Source organism: Eurytemora carolleeae, unplaced genomic scaffold (genome assembly GCF_000591075.1).
Source record: "Eurytemora carolleeae unplaced genomic scaffold, Eaff_2.0 scaffold637, whole genome shotgun sequence".
Lineage (NCBI taxonomy): Eukaryota > Metazoa > Arthropoda > Copepoda > Calanoida > Temoridae > Eurytemora > Eurytemora carolleeae.
In genome coordinates, this window is record NW_019396534.1 from 89,292 (window position 1) to 105,278 (window position 15,987).

At 31.6% G+C, this 15,987-nt stretch overlaps 1 protein-coding gene across 1 annotated transcript; it reads right to left on the reverse strand.

Annotated features, from left to right (window-relative positions):
- Positions 1-685: 685 nt before the first annotated feature.
- Positions 686-15,124, reverse strand: LOC111705007 (corticotropin-releasing factor-binding protein). Its single transcript, XM_023477433.1, has 14 exons — positions 15,024-15,124; positions 13,154-13,222; positions 8,743-8,840; positions 8,251-8,354; positions 7,983-8,037; positions 6,093-6,130; positions 5,218-5,291; positions 4,820-4,933; positions 4,322-4,421; positions 4,051-4,114; positions 2,953-3,064; positions 2,042-2,158; positions 1,186-1,269; positions 686-1,130 (listed from the first exon to the last, which is right to left on the reverse strand). Exons 1-14 carry the CDS (start codon positions 15,087-15,089, stop codon positions 1,068-1,070), a joined length of 1,158 nt encoding a protein of 385 aa, XP_023333201.1. The 5' UTR covers positions 15,090-15,124; the 3' UTR covers positions 686-1,067.
- Between the last annotated feature and the right edge of the window lie 863 nt (positions 15,125-15,987).

Sequence of the window (15,987 nt, forward strand, 5' to 3'; positions counted from 1 at the left end):
TTTTCTTATTAGAAAGTTTATGATAGCAAACCTTAATTATATAAAGTTTTTAAATGTTTGAAGCTTTTAAAAAAACCTTAACTTATGTTCCATCACTATTCTTGTATGGTCATGGGTCTCCGTTCTTTGTCAATTGGAATAGCTAAAAGAGGTTTATAGGGTGTAATGCACTATAATGAAGATCATTTCAATAGAAGAAACACATCGATATTTTACAGGAAAAATTAAAAAAGAATCTAATTTTCAGAGTAATATGATATTTGTATAATGTACAGATTAAACAATTTGACCACAGGCTAACCAGACTGTGCATGTTCTCTACCCGGATAGGCTAAGCAGGCCTAGTGTCCCAGCACGTCATGCTACGGTGGCATGTACCCATTTCAGGGGTTAAGTTTTACAACTTTTAAAGAATTCCCACAATTTTTATCATGAAACATCAAATTTATGAATTAAGTCTATTTTGAAGATTTTTTATTTCACGGATCCTTTAATATCCCTGAATGCAGAAGACTGCTGATTGGTCGTGTGTACGGTGTACAGTACTTGTACACTGTAGAACATGCTATGGAAAATATTGCATACACTAGTTTCAATTGATCTCTGTTACTCTCTTATCTCTGAATTTGACCGTTTTTCAGAAACTATTTTTGTAAAAACAAAACAAATATTTTAATAATATTTCTTTATTAAACAGAATAACATTATAATAGTCAGCATATATACATACACATATCTACTCATATTTTAGCCTCATGACCCCGCTTTTCTTAAAAAATCTCATTAAATTTTACAAACATTTTAAAACTAAATGATACTTATAACAAAATGCACAGCAAACCTAAAGTTTAAAATGTTACAATTACTTAAATTTTTCTTATATATTTCTAACAAACAGTTAAACATATTAAATAGAAAATTTCTAAAATATATTTTTTATATTCTTGGTTTTACTTAAATGCGGAAACATCTATTATCTGAAAGCCAAACCTGAATAATTCTGATGTTCCATCTGCTACTATAATTGGCTTTTTTCATAGATATTTATTTTTATTTTGAAAATAAAATTAGTTTTCAGGACAAGTGATAACATAGTTAGTGTTGAAGTCTAGATCGTCATCAGAAGCAGCCTTAAAAAAAAAATTTCAAATTTTGAAAAAAAAACTAATTTTTAATTTTTTTTACCTTGACATAAACCGAGACAGTGTTTTCAAAGTCTCCGCTGGAAACTAATCTCACAGTGCTAGATCCACACAGAACAGTCAACCCCTGGTATATGGTACAATGGTAGACGTTTGTATCAATACAATTAAGACGTTATTTTTGAATATTTTTGAATATTGACTAGTATTATTCAAATATTTAACTGTTTCACAATAGTATTATTGAAACCTTTAACTATGTAATAATGGTATTTTTGAATCTTTAACTGTTTAATAATGGCATTATTAAAACCTTTAACTGTTTTACAATGGTATTATTGAAACCTTTAACTGTTTAAAAATGGTATTATTGAAGCCTTTAACTGTTTCACAATGGTATTATTGAAACCTTTAACTTTTTCACAGTGGTATAATTGAAACCTTTAACTGTTTAATAATGGTATTTTTGAAACTCTAACTGTTTAATAATGTGGAAGATATTGTCGTTGTTCTATTGAAATAATCTATTTTCCAATTTATAAACATTAATATCTAATCCATACTTGATGTAACTAAGCGTCTACATAGGGTACCATGGTGAATCAGGCATTGTAATCTTTGTGTCACTTGAACTTGAAAGTTCGTTTACAGTCCCTTTAACAATAAGAAAAATATGATATGTTTTTGGCCTAAAAAGATGATATTTCTTCTCTGTCCCTTCCTTTGCGTTTGCCACAATAAATCACAAAGTCACTTTTATAGAAAATTGCAATTTTTTGCTCAGACATATTTTTAAAGGGTACCGTTGTGAATTGGAAATGAAACTCTTGAATGGGAACGTTGACAAACCCTTTAAGATATGTCTCTACGAAGAGAACATAGTATAATCATTATAATACCTTCTTGATAGGTTCTGAATCAAATCCGCAAATGGTTTCCGAGGATGCCAGATTAGATGATTCCAGCTCTAGACTCCCTCCGAGTTCAATATAATCAGACCAACCATGTTGAGAACACTATAAAAAATCATAATTTTCAGGTTTTACAAATAAACAATCTTAATTTTAATATAAAGTTTGGAATAATTTGGAGAGGTAAGGAGTTGGATGGAAGAAATTAGAATACATTGTTTAAACCTGCTAGGATATATTAAACCTGCTAGGATATATTAAACCTGCTAGGATATATTATGTGTTCTCTACCTGAGTCTGTAGTCCTGACGTGTGTTCTATACCTGAGTCTGTAGTCCTGACGTGTGTTCTATACCTGAGTCTGTAGTCCTGACGTTTGTTCTCTACCTGAGTCTGTAGTCCTGACGTGTGTTCTATACCTGAGTCTGTAGTCCTGACATGTATTCTCTACCTGAGTCTGTAGTCCTCACCTGTGTTCTTTACCTGATTCTGTAGTCCTGACGTGTGTTCTTTACCTGATTCTGAAGTCCTGACATGTGTTCTTTACCTGAGTCTGTAGTCCTGACATGTGTTCTCTACCTGAGTCTGTAGTCCTGATGTGTGTTCTCTACCTGAGTCTGTAGTCCTGATGTGTGTTCTCTACCTGAGTCTGTAGTCCTGACATGTGTTCTATACCTGAGTCTGTAGTCCTGACATGTGTTCTCTACCTGAGTCTGTAGTCCTGATGTGTGTTCTCTACCTGAGTCTGTAGTCCTGACGTGTGTTCTATACCTGAGTCTGTAGTCCTGACGTGTGTTCTCTACCTGAGTCTGTATTCCTGACGTGTGTTCTATACCTGAGTCTGTAGTCCTGACGTGTGTTCTATACCTGAGTCTGTAGTCCTGAGGTGTGTTCTCTACCTGAGTTTGTAGTCCTGAATCCTGACTTCGCTTGGTTCTGTAAGGTTCCCCAACATCCATAGAGAGAAGAGCAAAGTTTGCAGGAAACAGAAGGGTTGTTAAAGAACAGTTTCTGAAGGTTATAAATCATTTAATGATAATTCCAAGGGATCCTTCATCAAGTAAAAAAAAATAATATTCTCGATTTGTAAAATTAGGAACCTTGGAACCTTAAAGGGAGTGTTCGCGAAAAATGAAGGGCTTATAGGCTTACGTCAACAAATATTAGATCAATTTAATTCCAAACAAATCATTCAGATACAGGCTGTCCCGCAAAACATGACAGTTGGTAAATAGTTTTGAATGTCGTTATCCATACACTGTATTAGTTATTAAAGGCTGTTAACAGTTTATCTCGTTTAACAAATCTTTTGCTCAAATATATTTTACTTTAAAGTTGATTTTACTATAATATTTTTATTCTTGTCTTTGGTATTAAACAGCTTAACAAATTATGGAATAAGACATTATAAACTATTTAACAACTGTCATGTTTCGTTGGACACCTTGCATTACAACCTATACAACCATCGAACTTTATTCGACACATTTGTGCATCCGGACAACTTGACATTTTGTTAGGGGGAAAAGGTAATTATTTCGCGCAAAGTGCGAAAAAAAAATTCCCCCCCCCCAAAAAAAAAAACAACAACATTTTTTTTTGGGGGGGGGGGACAAGAATCTAAGGCAGCAGTAAGGCTCGAAAGCAAAGGGGGTTTGTGTATATGTGTATTAAGTGCTATATGGATTGAACTATAAGCTCAATAAACTAACGTTCGATTATTATTTTTTTAAATTTTACGATAAGAGCTCTTAAATTTGCTCAGGGTCAGGATTCATGAATCGCTGAATTGCGAAACAAGGTCAATTTCTTCTTATAAGCAAAAAATGCGAAAGTCAATTTTGCAGAGAAACCGCAAATGAAAATAATCAAAGAAGCAAAAGCATTCATATATAATTTATACTGTATCAAGCAAAGCTCTGTAAATCAGTCATATGCCATCTTTCCATGCCGCACCACTTGAAATTACGGCTTTTCAGCAGTAAAAATTATTTTACCTTGCTATTCCATGGTTTTGAAGAGTAAAGTAACCAGATAGGTCAGACATCAGAATATTACAGGCTAAACAAAACAAAAGACGATGAGTTTAAAATGACTTTTATACATTGATGAAAACTATTATGCATCTAACTATTTATGTAAAGTTTTTATCAGAATTAGGATAAATAAAAAAAATGAAGAAAAAAAATCATACTTCATCGTCAACAAAAACATTTAAAACTTTCTGATTTTATTTGTTTTCAACAAATTGAGTAATTTAAAACTTACGATCTGGATTATGAAGTGTTCTAACTCTAACACTAAATCCTTGTCCCGGGGTTGGTATCTTATAGGATACCAGAGCAGCGTTCTGACTGGATACTAATACCTAAATATCAACATATTCTATCGCCCTATTAATTCTATTCAATACATTTCTGTTTTCTCTATAGTTTATGCTTGTTCCTGGTTACAGAAGGTAGTTGACCTCTTGTTTAATAAACAACTATTTTACCTTATTATAGATGCTTGTTCCTGGTTCCAGAAGGTCGTTGACCTCTTGTTTAATAAACTACTGTATTACCTTAGTTTATGGTTGTTCCTCGTTACAGAAGGTCGTTGACCTCTTTTTTAATAAACAACTGTTTTACCTTATATTAGATGCTTGTTCCTGGTTACAGAAGGTCGTTGACCTCTTGTTCAATATACCTGTATTTTACCTTATTAGATCCTTGTTCCTGGTTACAGAAGGTCGTTGACCTCTTGTTCAATAAACAACTGTTTTACCTTATTAGATGCTTGTTCCTGGTTACAGAAGGTCGTTGACCTCTTGTTCAATGGAAGCTGATGATCCTCGGCCCCGGGAAATATGTTACTGTTTAACTCCCAGCCATTGAACACCTGTAAAGTGTAAAATAGTGGAATGGATGTGAATAGGTTTGGAAGAAAAACTTTCTTATTTTTTATTATTATTAATTATTCCAAACCAATAAATTCGTATTATCTGGCCATAACAAAATATAAACATGGTATTTGGAGACGACTAGTATAAATTCACCTTTTGATCTTTCATAGCATTTATAATGTAAGATAAAAATTAATTATCATTAATTTCTTCAAAATTAACTTGTGGATTTCTGCACATTTAGGGGGGGGGGCACATAATGTTAAAAGTATCATATTACCATAATAAGACCGTTTGAGCAGTCTACGTCTAGTTTATCAACAGTTATCTCTATCAGTCTGTCAGGTTCACCAACTAGTACATAGAGATGTGTATCATTTTGGAGTCTGGCAAGAAATCATCACTGTTGGAGACACCCTATCATTGGAGACCCATATGGATGTCTCATTGGAGACGCTCAAATTTGCATTGGAGACCCCAGTCTTTTGATTGGAGTGCCCGGTCTTTTCATTGGAGACCCCAGTCTTTTCATTGGAGACCCCAGATTTTCATCTAAGATCCCAGATTTTCATTGTAGACCCTCAGATTTTTTATGGAGAACCCAAGCTTTTCATTGGAGACCCCAATGAAAATCCTGGGGCCTCCAACAAGACCTCCATTGGGGTCTTCAATGAGAGGGGTTCTTTTATAGTACTCCAATGATGACGATTTCTCCCAAACGGTGTAAAAGATCGATATTATAGTTTTGTGAAAATCATGTTTGACTTTGATATGATGTTAATAAAAGGCTAAAAAAAAAAAGACGATTTTTTAGATCATTTCGATGAATCGTTTTGGTTCATATCTTTTGACATTTTGTGGTCGGCGTTTTCTTAATACAATAAAGACAACTTTTTATTTAAATTTTGATTTCTAAAAGACTTTTATAAGATTACAAGTTTGCACGTAATCAAAGAGAAGCTGTTAATTGGAAGCTTCTCTTTGAATATCCATCATGTTAAGAAGCTTTGTTGAAATCAAAATTAAAATCGAAAGTTGTCATTATTGTATTAATATAAGTGTCGAATAAATCTTCTATGTTCTTGCCACTGGAAGTTATCAAATTCTGAAAGTTTACCCAAGAATCTTTAAAAATTAAATAATTTAATGTTTTACCGATGTATAATCCACAGGTTTCCGTCTCCCCCTGAGATCTGTAAAAAGCAGGTTTACATTTTATTTATTTCAAAAATACCCACCATTTAAAACAAAAGTGGCATATCCAATTCACTATGGTAACCTTTCAACCTTCGACTGATTATCAATATTGTTCAAATTTTCAAAAACTAAACAACCTTTTGGAAAGTAAACATTGGTATTTTTATGAACAAAACATTCTTATACGAACTAAGATATCTATACTCGCAATCGTTTCTGAAAAGAAAAAAGTCCGTTAAGGGTTTAACAAAAATGTGAATTAATGATAATGAATCAATGATGATGATCATTATTTGCTCAAGAACAAAAATTAAAAAGGGGGGGGGGTACCCTCCTTCTTACCCCCTCTTGACCATTAAGCCTATATTTACAGCATGATAAATTTTAGCACTATTTTCCTCGAATTGATCAACAAAGTGATATTGTGTTTTATATTCATTTCCGAAACTTTCCAAAACACTTATGTTTAGCATTTTATGATATTTACAAACTTTTTCGGAACCGCGGCATAGTACTTTTTATTTTGTATTTATCTTCTATATGTCTTTACTTTTAATCAAATAGATTTTAAAACAATTTGTAGAATTTGTACACTCGCAGTACAACTGTATTCTGATGTCACAAGTGTCAACTTGGTTTTTGTGTCCGACAAAATTATTAATAATAGTGATAATTTTAGAATACAATGCTTATTTTACAGTAAAATAAGTGCAATTTTATGTGTTCTTTATTTTCTGTTTTTACACTTTTTTATTTAATCTTGGAAAACATGTCAACTAATGTGAGAAAAAAAAATTTTCGTTATATTTGACACTTGTGACGTTGTGTATAATTTGTCCATTTCTCTGTTGCCACCTATTGTACTTGATTATCTATTTCTTTCAATTAAATTCAATCGATTTAACTCTATAATTCATTCAGCCTTTAAACTATGGAGTTTGTATGCGTTTTCAATTGAAACGCATATTTTACAGACAATAAAGTATAAAAGAGAAAATAAAAACAATGTTAAAAAGTCAAATTGTGATCAAAAGTCCCAGATTGCTGGAATAGGGACCAAAATGTTAAATACACGTGCTACAGCTCGGGTTGTTTCACAAATAACTTTGTTTGGTTTAAACAACAACAACTGCATACTCGTACTAAGTTTGAGATTATTATACAATGCCATTGTTAATCCATTATGAAATCACTAGCCAGGACTTTTAAAGTTATACCGTGACGGATTTAGTTAATTACTTTTTTTACATACGTCCAACGAAACATGACAGTTGGAGAATAGTTCAAAATGTCTCCTTCCATAATGTGTTAAGTTGTTTGATGTCAAAGAGAATTATAAAAAATATCACAAAGCAGTCATATTATAGTAAAATGGAATTCAAAATAAAATATATTTGAGTAACTAAATAAACATCTATAAATATCTAATACAGAATATGGAAGAAGACATCCAAAAATATTTACTAACTGTCAAGTCTCGTGGGACACCCCATGTCTCTAAAGGTTCAGTCTACCATTGGTTACAATTCAATACAGTAAAACCCATGTTTAAGAGGACAACGGAAGAACTTGTATAATTTCGTCTTCCGCGGATATTATGTTTTTTTTTTTTAAACAAACCATCACCATATTTTATGAAGCTGTTGGATAACTGTTTTATGGCTATATATAGATTTTTCTTTACAAAAAAAAACAATTAAAAGAGAAATTTTATTGCTAGAACTAATAAAGATTTTCAAAAAATAAAATGGGGGCAAATAATTTTAGGTGAAATGTAAGTATATATAAGAAAAAATAGTTGTAAGGTTTAGGTTTTTAAAGTATTAAACCTAAAATAATAGAAACTACCTGAAAAACCAAGTAATTTCTTCCTCAGACCCCATTGTCCCAACTGTCATACATTCTAAACAAAATTTTCAAATTTATATTTCGATTTTTTGTCTTTATTCACGAAATATTGTTAAGGACACACCATTTAATTATTTTATTTATTTAAAAAAGAAAAGGATTTAACTCCATGGTTATTTATACAACACCATGTCTTTTAGCTATGATAATAAAAACACACATGTAAAGTAATAAAAGACATCTCCGAATAGATGATCACGTGATTAACCTGTTATCTGCTCTATATTTGGATAGCTATCCCATCCTTCGGCCATTTCTTGAGAGTGAACCGAACCCCTCTTTTGCTTATTCAGGGCTGCGCTAGCGAAATGCCTGAATAGAACAATATGCAAAAGAAAAAACTGGGGTTCAACTTGTGCAAAGGAATTGAGTCTTTGCCAAAACCCACATTTTTTAATCCTATTGCTCTGAAACCCAATGACTTTTGATATTTTAAACTATGAATTATGCTGGAACAAATAAACTAAGTTTAAAATATCATTGCACCATTATTTTTGATAAGTAAATTTTGTGGCAAAGACTTAATTTCTTTTGCTGTGAGACAAAATTCCGAAATTTTGAGTTCACTATATATTATTTAGGGTTTGACGTGGAACGCCTTAAAAGGTTAAAAATGTCTAATTTGTATAAGTAGACAAAAAAATAATCAACTGTAGAATTTTACAGTTCAATTTTTCATTTGTGTTTAAATAAAGTTTACCTTGGTTTCTGAACTCTCCTCTTGTAGAATTGATGACCTTCCAGCTGGGGATGAAATGCCGAGAGAGAAGGGCGTGCGACATGGTGAGGTTTTGACACCTTAATTGTTTACAAATTGAATATTTATGTACATTGTACAATACAAGAAGAAAATTAGAAATATTCATAAAGGAATTGAATTCTTTTCACAAACCTTAACTTTCTAATCCATATATCTTTAATCCTTTTGGGATATAATAGTAAATTGTCAAGAAGCATTGAGAAAAGAGTAAACCTACACGAAGTAGTTTAGTCAAGAACGACACTTGCCAAACATTATTGAGATCGACGAAGTAAACTGGCAGAAAGCATTGAGAACACAAATACATTTGCCGAAAGTGTTGAGAATACAAATACATTTGCCGAAAGTATTGAGAATACGAATACATTTACCGAAAGTATTGAGAATACAATTAAGGTTGCCGAAAGTATTGAGAATACAAATACATTTGAGATCGACGAAGTAAACTGGCAGAAAGCATTGAGAACACAAATACATTTGCCGAAAGTATTGAGAATACAAATAAATTTGCCGAAAGTATTGAGAATACAAATACATTTGCAGAAAGTATTGAGAATACAAATAAATTTGCCGAAAGTATTGAGAATACAAATACATTTGCAGAAAGTATTGAGAATACAAATAAATTTGCCGAAAGTATTGAGAATACAAATACATTTGCAGAAAGTATTGAGAATACAAATAAATTTGCCGAAAGTATTGAGAATACAAATACATTTGCAGAAAGTATTGAGAATACAAATAAATTTGCCGAAAGTATTGAGAATACAAATACATTTGCAGAAAGTATTGAGAATACAAATAAATTTGCCGAAAGTATTGAGAATACAAATACATTTGCAGAAAGTATTGAGAATACAAATAAATTTGCCGAAAGTATTGAGAATACAAATACATTTGCAGAAAGTATTGAGAATACAAATAAATTTGCCGAAAGTATTGAGAATACAAATACATTNCCCCCCCCCCAGCAGGAATAGGGTTAAGATAAAAAAATTATTTTGGAATATTCAGTGGGATCCAAAAAAAACTCTGGAACAGGAAGGCGGGATTTATGAAATCTAATCTGTATATTTGATGTTGTTAAGACACACCACACACCTGATTGTCGTCTTCCTATTCAACAGTCTTACTGTTATTTTTCATTGTTTTCAAGTTTGGGAATTTAAAAGAAAAACTGTTTACTTTAACTTTACAATAGTTCATAAGATGATGAAGTTTTTAAATGGTGTTTTTGTTTTGAAACTAGATCTTTTCAAACAACAAAGATATTTTTCTTGTGAATCTAATTAACATTCTCTTTAAGTTTAATCTATTTTTTCCTTCTCCAAACTAAACTTGAAAATATTTTGACAAAATTGTTAAAAAACAGATTTAAAGTATCCAAATATTTAAAAACATCTCGTTCACCTTTAAATAGCAAGAAAATTTTAAAAAATTAAAATATACGTAAGAACAAACATCAACTAAATTTAGATTTGTTGTGCTTTTAATCTTAGAATCTAGCATTAATCTCCATCTCATTCAGACCTACGGACCCTCTTCAATATACTTTCCGATCTCAGAAGTCAGAACATTTGTGCTGTGAATCTTGGACACAACCATTGATCTCCATCTTGTCAAGGTTGTAATTCAAGGAAAGTTAATTGCAGCTGCGTATACTTTGCGTAATGCGTACATATTGAAACCAGTTCTCTCTGGGCGGAATTTGTAAACAAGAATAAATGCATCAGTGTTCGTTTAGTATCCGAGGAGGTCAAAAGCATTAAATTTTGATAATTTTGATAATTCACATAATAGTTTCCAAAGACCAGAATATTTCATTGATTTTTTTATGAGAAAGATGGATCCCATGTCAGGCTTCCACATCCGTCTTGTGTTTACAATACCGCCCAGAGACAGTTCACTGCAGTACAAAAGATGCGTACATCTCTGAAATAACTTTCTTTGCATTAGAACCTTGCATCTTGTGCAGATCTAGGATTAATTTTTCTTTGATATCTTGCGGGGGTTCGCATACCTTGAAACGCATACCTTGAAGGGGTAACTTCAGTTAAGGAATCAAGCATTGAGATACTCAACTTTAAGTGTCCACATTGGATATCAACATTAAGCCTTTTAAGATTAATGCTACTCCACACGAAAGTGTCTACCTCTGTACGCATTTAGATATATATAGACACTCTAACACTACAGAGTTCTCAGAAGTACGAAATCAAAAATGTATAAAAACATTTACCATTACTATATGATTATGTAATAGTATTTTTTAATTATTTTTAAATAAAACAAAATATTTGTTTAAAAATAAGCAAGAAATCTTATTCAAACCTAGAAGACAACATCTTTGGAAGAATTAAGTTTTAAATTTGTACCTTTTGTACAAAGGAAATAAATTTTTTCACAAACTCTAACTTTCCAATCTTATATTTGTAAAACCCGATGTTCTAGACCATTAATTTCAAACTAAAAAATCTGTTAGATCAAATAGTCTAAGTTTGAAATATTAATTGTTTAGACAATCAAGTTCCAATTAGATATATAGATTATAAAATTTGAGTTTGTGGCAAAAACTCAGTTTCTTTAGTATTTTCCTTTTCAAAAAGAAGTCAGCAAACTGAAAACTAATAAAAAAAATAAATAATAAGAATTTCTTAAAGTAAATGATAATCCAGAGAGCTTTATTAGAAAATATTTAATTTAAAGCAAAGCTTTCTGCTTCACAAAAGATGAAAGAAAATTTATTAAAATGAGGAGATAATATTAACAGTTTAATTCTTTTAATCTGGAGTTTTAAAGAAATCAACGTCATTCTCTCAGTTCTTATTTTGACTTTTTTCTGCAAGCACCATTTTGCTCCTTTTTTACTTCTTTATTCTTAACTGAGATTTTACATTAACGGAGAAATTGGAGTCTTCGCCACAAACTCAACTTTTATAATCCCTATACATTTGCAACTTGATGGTGATAACCTTATATATTTCAAACTTAGATTATTAGGTCTTAAAAAATTCATAATTTGAAATATCTAAGGTCTACGACATTAAGTAGCAAAGATATAGGGATTAGAAAATCAGAGTTTGTGTCAAAGGCTAAAAAAACTAAAAAATCAGCCACCGAACAAGTTAAAAGTGTATGTCAGGTTCTGCACAAAAATTGTCCTTCAAAGTTATTAAGACTTTTAAAATGTTTTTGGGTGTTTTTGATGCACTCACAAAAAAAATGAATTCTGAATTTACTTGTGAGTTTGCTAAAATGGGTTAAGTAGAATGGCATTCTTATGATTAAAGGGACTGTACAGGAAAAATGAAAGAGGGTATATGATAAAACCTACGAAACTCAGGCGTTGAACATATAAGACATCTATCTGATGTTCCTGTCTCGAGAAATTGTTAATAAAACTGTGTCAAAATTATACGAAAATCTAAATATATGAAATTTTGTATAAAAGTAGTAGGTTTAAAGTTTAAACAGATCATATTCATCAGATATGCAAACAGTCTGAAAACGATTTTATCTTACAGAAACCTGAGAATCTCAGGTTTGCTCCTGTTATAATCTTTCATTTCTATTTGCATTTTAATAGATATAATTGATAATATTATTTATAAGTCCGTATTCGTCACAAGAGCTCCCGCCAATGAGAATTCATTATACTGGTCACGTGATACAGACGGAAATCATTCAACATCATCCAATTCAACAAAATTCACTTGTTATTAGAAAATAAAAATAAGAATAAATCACATTGCTGAAAATTTACCAAAATAGTCGAAACACCTTTTTCTTTGTAATATATTGACATGCAGTCTACTGAGTTATAGTCTCATTTTTATATTTCTTTTAGCAAAGTTCAGAAATCTCGTGCATTTACAGGTCTAATATTAAACGTAAATTTTGTTTCAAGACTTCCTCTGCTTTTTGCGATATTTAACAGTAAATGCCAGGGTCCCCAAATATTTAACAGTAAATGTCAAATGCCAGGGTCCCCAAATTTTGTACATTTTTAAAAACAGTCATCAGACACATTGTAGCGAAAAGTAATCTGCTTGACTGTGTTTACGTTCTAAAAAAGTCTTTTTGATGTAATTTTTACTGATTTCACTTGACAAAAAGCTTATTAGGCAGTTCTCATGCAATCATTCAGTTCACTTGAGGATCTTGCCATTTATCGTTAACAAAATATTGCCTAACAAATGTTATATTTTAGATCTATAAATAGTGTATTTATCAAAATTCCCCAGGTGGCCTGGAAATTTGGATTATAAGTCAGTAGATTGCATAATAGTATATTTCAAAGAAAATTTGTTCGTCTTTTCACTTAAAACCTGATTTAAAGCAGTGTAAATACCTGTAGGTCGGCCAATGTCGGCTCAGAATTTGTTCGTCTCACTGTATCCAATCCGGGGAAGAAATGGCGCTAGAAAAATACAAAAAAAAGAAAAAATGTTATTTCTAGATCGATAAAAAAGGTAGGAAAGTAATGCTTTCAGAGAATATGTTGATGTGCAAATATAAAAGTCGTCTTTTTGAAATGTGATAGTATTTGTGTGTTGTTAAACGTTAAACCTTGGATTGTAGATTTGAATTTATAATCTAAATCTAAAAACATCTCACAACTCTGTTCTCCATTAGATTCCAAGAAAAAAAATAAATACTGAAAAAATTAGAGAGCTAAGAGACCAAATTTTATGAATAGCGTTGACGTGGTTTATCGCATAGAAGTGGTTCAACTTTTTATGATATTTAGCTATTTCTCGCTATTATAAGAAGTCAATCAGTTGGGAGAAGTAGCTAAATATCACGCAAGTTGAAATAGAAAAAGAAGCTATATATGTTACAGATAAAAGAAAACTTTTCAATTTTTATTTTCATTTGTAAATCATATTTAGATTTGTGCTCTTACAGAATTTCCAAACTATTTTAAAACCCAAGTTGAAATTAAAAGTACTGTGAGACCAATAATACTGTGCACTATCAAGTTATGATATAAATAATCCAATAAACATAAATCATAGAAATTTTGCAATGTAAACTAAACATAGCTATCTGCTGCGAGTGCGACCCGCACCCGTTTTATCTCCGACCCGCAGATGACGTCAGAGGGTCTGGCGGCATGAGCTTATCCCTATGCCGTCCGACCCGGCCTCCGCCTCTCCCGTCTTCATTTGCTTATGTAATTATTTTTATTATTTTAAGTCTGAATTGTTTTTATTTCTTTTAGGCAGCGTCAGGCAGGCACGACTGGTTTTAACTAAAATTTTATAATTTTGAAATATAAATTTTAATTGGATTTATAATATATAGAATATTCTTTTAATAAATGGCACGCCAAATGCGAGATACTATTTAAGAAATGTTTTTTTTTCTCAGTGTTCCAAAACTTTTTTTGAGTAGATTATCGTTAGCCCTCGTATATACTTAAATATATTGATACAGAATAAATTGCGAAAAACCTCATTTATCGTATGAATACAACTGCGGGTCGGAACACGTTTGGGTAAGTGACGTAAAAAAACGCACTGCCGCAAATATGATCTTCCCTAAAATGTTGTTTGATCAGAATTCTTAAAACTATCGCTTATTTAAGCGGGGAAATGTGCTACTGTTACAAACAAACAAAAAAATATGCTGAATAAGTTTATTATTATGATAGATGCCATCACATCTTTATAAATTTAAACTAATGCTGCATTCGTCTATAATTAGCATATACAAATTAAGAGATTTTGCAGGAAGGCAAAACGGGTGAGGGTCAGACGGTATAGGGGTAAACGCATGCCGCAAATACTGTTTTGTGATATCATCTAGCTGCGGTCGGAGGTAAAACGGGTGTGGGTCGCTACTGGTAAAACTAATTTGCTGTATTACGTCAATTATTTTACAAATTTTGACGGCCCATTTTTTTAAATATCTTTTTGAAGGTTGAATACAAGTTTAGATGCTTTGGATGCGCTCCAATGTAGGTAAATATCATCTTTATTGCAATGGACAGTCTAAATCCTCTTATGACGTAACTGATACTTCTGCAATTCTAATTCAAGTTCTCAATTTTTGGGTTCGTTTATATTTTGTGAGCCACAAAATGAAAAATTCTTTAAAATAAGCAGTAACGTCATATGATGATTTAGAGTGGCCTCTGCTATAAAGGTCGTCTTAACCTACTTTGGAGCCATCCAGATTCCAGAGTGTCTAACCTAATTACACAACCTTGGTTCTACCTGGGTTGCAAAAAATGCTGAATATGTTGAAGATATTGCGAATAAAGTGAGGAATAGAACTAGCATTTTTCTTCTGAAGATGTTTTCAAGGATATGAGAGTTACAAAAAAAACAAAGTGGCATTTTTAATTTTAAAAACTTTAAAGACAGTATATACACTTTGTTCTGAATCTCACTAGGGACTGCATACTACGAAATCCTGGATACGCCCTGGAGTAAGGTACAAAGTATAAGCTAAATATAATTTTCCACAGCTTAGTTTTCAAGATCTAACGGTTCTTACGATTATAATTTTCAAAAAGTCAATTTCCAACTTTGATTACAAACGTACGACGTCAATCAAATTGCATGTATGCTGAGAGCGAATATGCTCAAAGGACAAGTTAATCAAAATATCGTGTTTTGAGAAAATTGAATTTTTGATGAAAGGAAACTTTACGTGATAAGAACATTTTAAGAATTTAAAAATAAATCTGGAAAGAATTTTTTTAATATTGGTCACGGTTTTTCATACTTTTAAAACCTTATTATTTTACGAAAAAGATGTCAAAAATTAGCCAAGACAGGTGCGTGCAAAAAATTACTCAAAAGTAAAAATCCTTAACTTATGCTTGTAAAGATTAAATTGATTCCTTGAATTAAAAGTGTTTACAGTTTGAGATCTAGTACATTGTAGAATTAAAAGTGTTTGAGATCAAGTACATTGTAGAATTAAAAGTGTTTGAGATCAGGCGCATTGTAGAATTATCGGTGTCTACAGTTGAGATCAAGTACATTGTAGAATTAAAAGTGTCTACAGTTTGAGATAAAGCGCAGTGTAAATTGAAAGTGTCTACAGTTTGAGATCAAGTACATTGTAGAATTAAAAGTGTTTGAGATCAAGTACATTGTAGAATTAAAAGTGTTTACGATCAAGTACATTGTAGAATTAAAAGTGTTTGAGATCAAGTGCATTGTAGAATTA

What these genes read in the sequence shown, in the direction of transcription:
- LOC111705007 (XM_023477433.1), bottom strand. Translation starts at nt 15,089, where the DNA reads ATGCTAGTTCTATTCCTCACTTTATTCGCAATATCTTCAACATATTCA. An exon ending in CGACATTGGCCGACCTACAG is followed by an intron (nt 8,841 to 13,153) that starts GTATTTACACTG and finishes TAAACAATTAAG; the next exon opens with GTGTCAAAACCTCACCATGT. An exon ending in AACCTGTGGATTATACATCG is followed by an intron (nt 5,292 to 6,092) that starts GTAAAACATTAA and finishes TCTATGTACTAG; the next exon opens with TTGGTGAACCTGACAGACTG.